Here is a 4,463-nt window from a genome sequence, read left to right on the forward strand (position 1 = left end):
CTTAATTGAATTATTTCTCTTCTACTCCAGTTAATGTGCTAGTGGGCTATCAATTTTTAACCAGATTTTTAACTTGGTGACTTGGTGTATTTTTTGTTTTTGTTGTTTTATTTTGATTTCCATTTTATTTAGTTCTCTGATTTTTGTTTTTGTTATTTGTTTTTTTCCTTTTGCTGGCATTAGGTCTGGTTTGCTTTTCTTTTTCTCATTCTTTGAGATTATAAAGTTAGGTTGTGAATTTTTGATCTTTCTGATTTTTTGATGTAGGTATTGAAGTCTATGAACTTTCACCTTAGTACTTATTTTACTATCTATACCCCATAGATTTTGATAGCTTGTGTCCTTTGTTGTTTAGTTGAACAAATCTTTTGATTTACATCTTAATTTCCTCATGGATCCAAGGATCATTCAGTGGTAGGTTGTTTGAATTCTGCAACTCTGTCTATGCAAGTGTTTCTCTTGGAATTGATTTCCAGTTTTATTCCACTGTTGTCTGAGAAGATACATAGCATCATCCCTATGGTTTTGAAGTTGTTGAGACTTGTTTTGTGGCTTAAGATATGTTCAGTCTTGAATAAGGTCCCATGTGCTGAAGAGTAGAGTGTATATTCAATAGTTTTGGGGTTGAATGTTCTGGAAATGTCTGTTAGGTTGATTTGTTCTAAAGTTTCATTTTTAAAAAATTTTTATTTTGGGGGAATAAAATATTTCTCTCTTGCTCAGGCTAGACATCTATGGCATCAGCCTACCTCTAGCAACCTCAAACTCCTGGGTTCAAACCATCTTCCTGACTTAGCCTCTTGAGTAGCTGGGACTACCCACCACAACACCCAACTGATTTTTCCATTTTTAGTAGAGATGAGATCTTTCTCTTGCTCAGGGTGGTCTCAAACTTATGAACTCAAGGGATCTTTCTGCTTCAGCCTCCAAGAGTGCTAGGATCACAGGCATGAGCCATTGCATCCAGTCTAGAGTCTCATGATTATCTGCTTCAGTGGTTGTCCAGCTCTATCAATGGAGAGGTGGTCCCCAGAAATTATGATACCATTTTTTTTCTTTGCCGTATCTAGTCAAAAAGAATTTTTCTTAAGCTTTTTATAAGGCTTAGCTAGGAATTTTCCTCCTTAAAGTAGTCTTCCTAGATAGCTGAGATTAAGTTCTATACAGTTTCTATGTGTTCCCATGTGGGTAAATTTAGTTCTTGAATATGGCATTCCAATAGGTTGTTTACAAATCTTTCTCCTACTCTTCACTTTTAAGCTTCTTAAGGAAAGGTATTGTGTATTTTCCTTCATTCTTTCAGTAGTACTTTGGTTCATAATTAATTAATCAATAGATTCATGAGAGAGAAATCCCAAAGGAACTAAATAGAAAATTGACTTCTCATAAAAAAATTTGTCTTTTAGATATAGAATGGTCACAATGCTGATTGCTCCAGAACAGTGGATTCAATTACAAAATAAGTCCCCATCAGAAAGACTTTATCTAGGATTTATGCCCATGTATACACCTATTGAGGAATGGATAGAAATGATCCATCCAGGAAAATTGGTCTCTATGAACCAATACAGAACATGGTTTCCATGGGTTTGGTAAACTCTGTGACCTTATTATATGTTTTAATAAAATGAAATGGAAGTACATTGGAATATGACTATACACTTTATAGTTTTCAAAGCTAAAAAACATGTTTATTTTCTCTTTTTCCTTTTTATTCAAGTTCTTAAAATGTTCCATGACCATAATAGCTATCATAAGTATACTAACAAAAAGATCTAGTGCTGAGTGTCAGACTTAAGCTGAAATCACTTAAAGTGTCATTGAAGCAAGCTACGTTCTATGTGTATTTCTTAGTGGACTGCAGGACTCAAATATCTTAGAAATCTTACTAATTAAGATTGTTGTATGTGTTCTTATACTTGAGCATTTCCAGTTTTACTACTATAAGTACCTGGCCAATCATAAATGCTTCTATAAAAATCTGGTAGAAACATGTAGAGTTTTAAAATCTAGTAGAAATGAAGAAGTAATATGAATCAAATCAACAATGCTTTTTTTCTCTTCCTTTTGCATTAAGATGAAAGTAGATGCATTTATTTAGTACAAAATGAAGCATAATCTTTGAAATGAATCTTAACCTTAGAAGTAAAATAATTACACCCACTTAAAAATGCTTCATTATAAATTATAGTGATATTGTAGGAGCAACTTGAGTAAAATTCAGTTGACCATACCTTAAATTCTAGCAGGATCATGTAGTTTGGCATAAACAGCAATAGCCTTAAAGACAAAGCTAATGTGTTGAGATTCCCCTACATTCTTACCAATGATGTAAGCTTAGGCAAGTCCCCTTTCTCATACCCCATCTATAAATACTAGATTAAGGTTGGATCTGGGACCAGATGGTTCCTAAAGCTTCCTTTCTCTTATAAAGTCTTTTGTAAAACAACTTTATGGGACACACACACACACACACACAAAGAAAAAAACTTAAAACTTAAAAAAATATTCATAAAATATTAGATGAAGTTTTTTTTTTTTTCTTTTTTGCAATTTTTGGCCAGGGCTGGGTTTGAACCCGCCACCTCTGGTATATGGGGCTGGCACCCTACTCCTTTGAGCCACAGGAGCCACCCTTGGATGAAGTTTTTAATCATGAGACAAAAGAATAACTGCCTATAGATAGTCAACAAATATGTCACTATAGAAAAGCAGAACTTAAGATTTATGTTACAGTTATCAAATGGTAACTTTTCTTCTCTTGCCATTGCTGTTTTTATGTAGTGAAAATGTCTTTGGAAGTAATTTCTAGTAAATTCATAATCTTACTGTGCTGAAAAAAATGCATGAGGAAATTGAGGTGTAGAGAGGTACAAGTCACTCTAAGAGAAATTCAGTGGCAAAATCAAGAGTAGAAACCAATTTTCTTGACCCCTGTATATTTTCTCCAGATGCTCCTCTATAGTATTCACTAATCCTTTATAATAATTTTTATTTAGTAAGGCTCACTTTGATAAAGACAGAAAGAGTTGGTGGTGTGGTTGATAAGCTTTCATGCTTCTATATGTAATGGTTTTTTTAAAATCAGTTTTTACTGATCATATCAGCATGAGTCATCAAATGGACTGCTTTTTTCTTCATTATTTAAAGAAAAGCACTAGACTGCTGCTAGTCAGTATCATTTTTTCCACATTTATCTGACCAGTAATGACCTTTCTACCATTCTGTTGTCATCTGTACCACAAACTATATCTTTCCATTCAGTGAGTATCTGGCTATGGATTCAGAGATTTGTTACAATAGGGTTGATTATCTGGAAATATAAATAGACTAGTGGTCTTGGGATTTTATGGGAAAGAAAAAAAAACAACCTACCTCATGTAAATAATGTTCCACGAGCAGAAAATATTCACAAAAATATTTTATAGTAGACTAAATAAGATTTATATACCTTTAAGGTAAAAATGTATAGACTACCTTGTGAGATGGCCTATCACAGAGTGCTAACAAACTTCAGCTTCCACTGCCAAGTAAGATTCAGCAAGGACAAGTCTTGTACAAGTAGTGTGGTGACAGTCAACCCATATGGATAGATGAAGTGCCAAATTAGTTTGGAAAGCAGCATCATGCTCAAGGATTAAGTAAAAGATAATTTGTATTCTAGCCCTTGTGGCATCAAACTGCTGAATTCATTTACTACTGCAATAATCAGATCATCAGCTCTAGGAAAGTTCAGCTTAGTTCAAAGCACTGACCTGCATTCTTATGGAAACAAACTTTGGAGAAGATTTATGTATACCTAAGCAAACCTTTACCTGTGCAAGTTTGATTTGATTCATCTTCATTGCTCCCACAGTCATTAGCTCCATCACAAAGCCATCTTTTGGGGATGCAGCGATTATTCTGGCATTTAAACTGATCATCAGGACAGCTATGATTGACTAGGGAGGAGGGAGAAGCAAGTTTAATTATTTAAAATTAGATAAAGTTATGAATATTTTGAATTATAGGTACAGAAATGTTACAGTACTTATAACAAATACCATCACTCCTCTCATTCATTGTCATAATTTAAAGCAAATATTAATATTCTAGGCTTTATTAGAATGTATCATTTTTATAGAAAACATCATGAAATTAAATCTCAAGTAAAAGAAAATGTATTCATTGTTCATATCTCCACTAAAACTAGCTATAACATTGTTTGATTTTCCATCCCTTATATCAATGGGGATCAATATTTTTTACCAAAAGCATTTAAAATTAAGCTCCAATTTTAATGTTAAACATAAAGTGTATATATTACAAGTATTTTAGTTATATATATTAGTAATCCTTTTTTTAAAGCCACACAACCACTCAAATATTTCTTAACACATTAAATAAACTTACTGTTATTCTGCTTTAACCAATGTTTCTTAGGAATGGAAGGAAAAACCCAGAAAAGAAAAATGCATTACTTG

The 4,463-nt window shown here is 33.0% G+C and overlaps 1 protein-coding gene across 1 annotated transcript in view; it reads right to left on the reverse strand.

Moving 5' to 3' along the window:
- LOC100949794 (low-density lipoprotein receptor-related protein 1B-like) overlaps positions 1-4,463 on the reverse strand; it is a gene marked incomplete at its 3' end in the record, with an annotated part of 1,553,965 nt that overhangs the window by 406,258 nt on the left and 1,143,244 nt on the right. Inside the window, exon 18 of the mRNA XM_003793025.1 lies at positions 3,816-3,941. Within this exon, the coding sequence (XP_003793073.1) occupies positions 3,816-3,941 (126 nt within the window). The remainder of the gene's footprint in view (positions 1-3,815; positions 3,942-4,463) is intronic.

This window comes from Otolemur garnettii, unplaced genomic scaffold, assembly GCF_000181295.1.
Source record: "Otolemur garnettii isolate 467f Iridium unplaced genomic scaffold, OtoGar3 scaffold00064, whole genome shotgun sequence".
Lineage (NCBI taxonomy): Eukaryota > Metazoa > Chordata > Mammalia > Primates > Galagidae > Otolemur > Otolemur garnettii.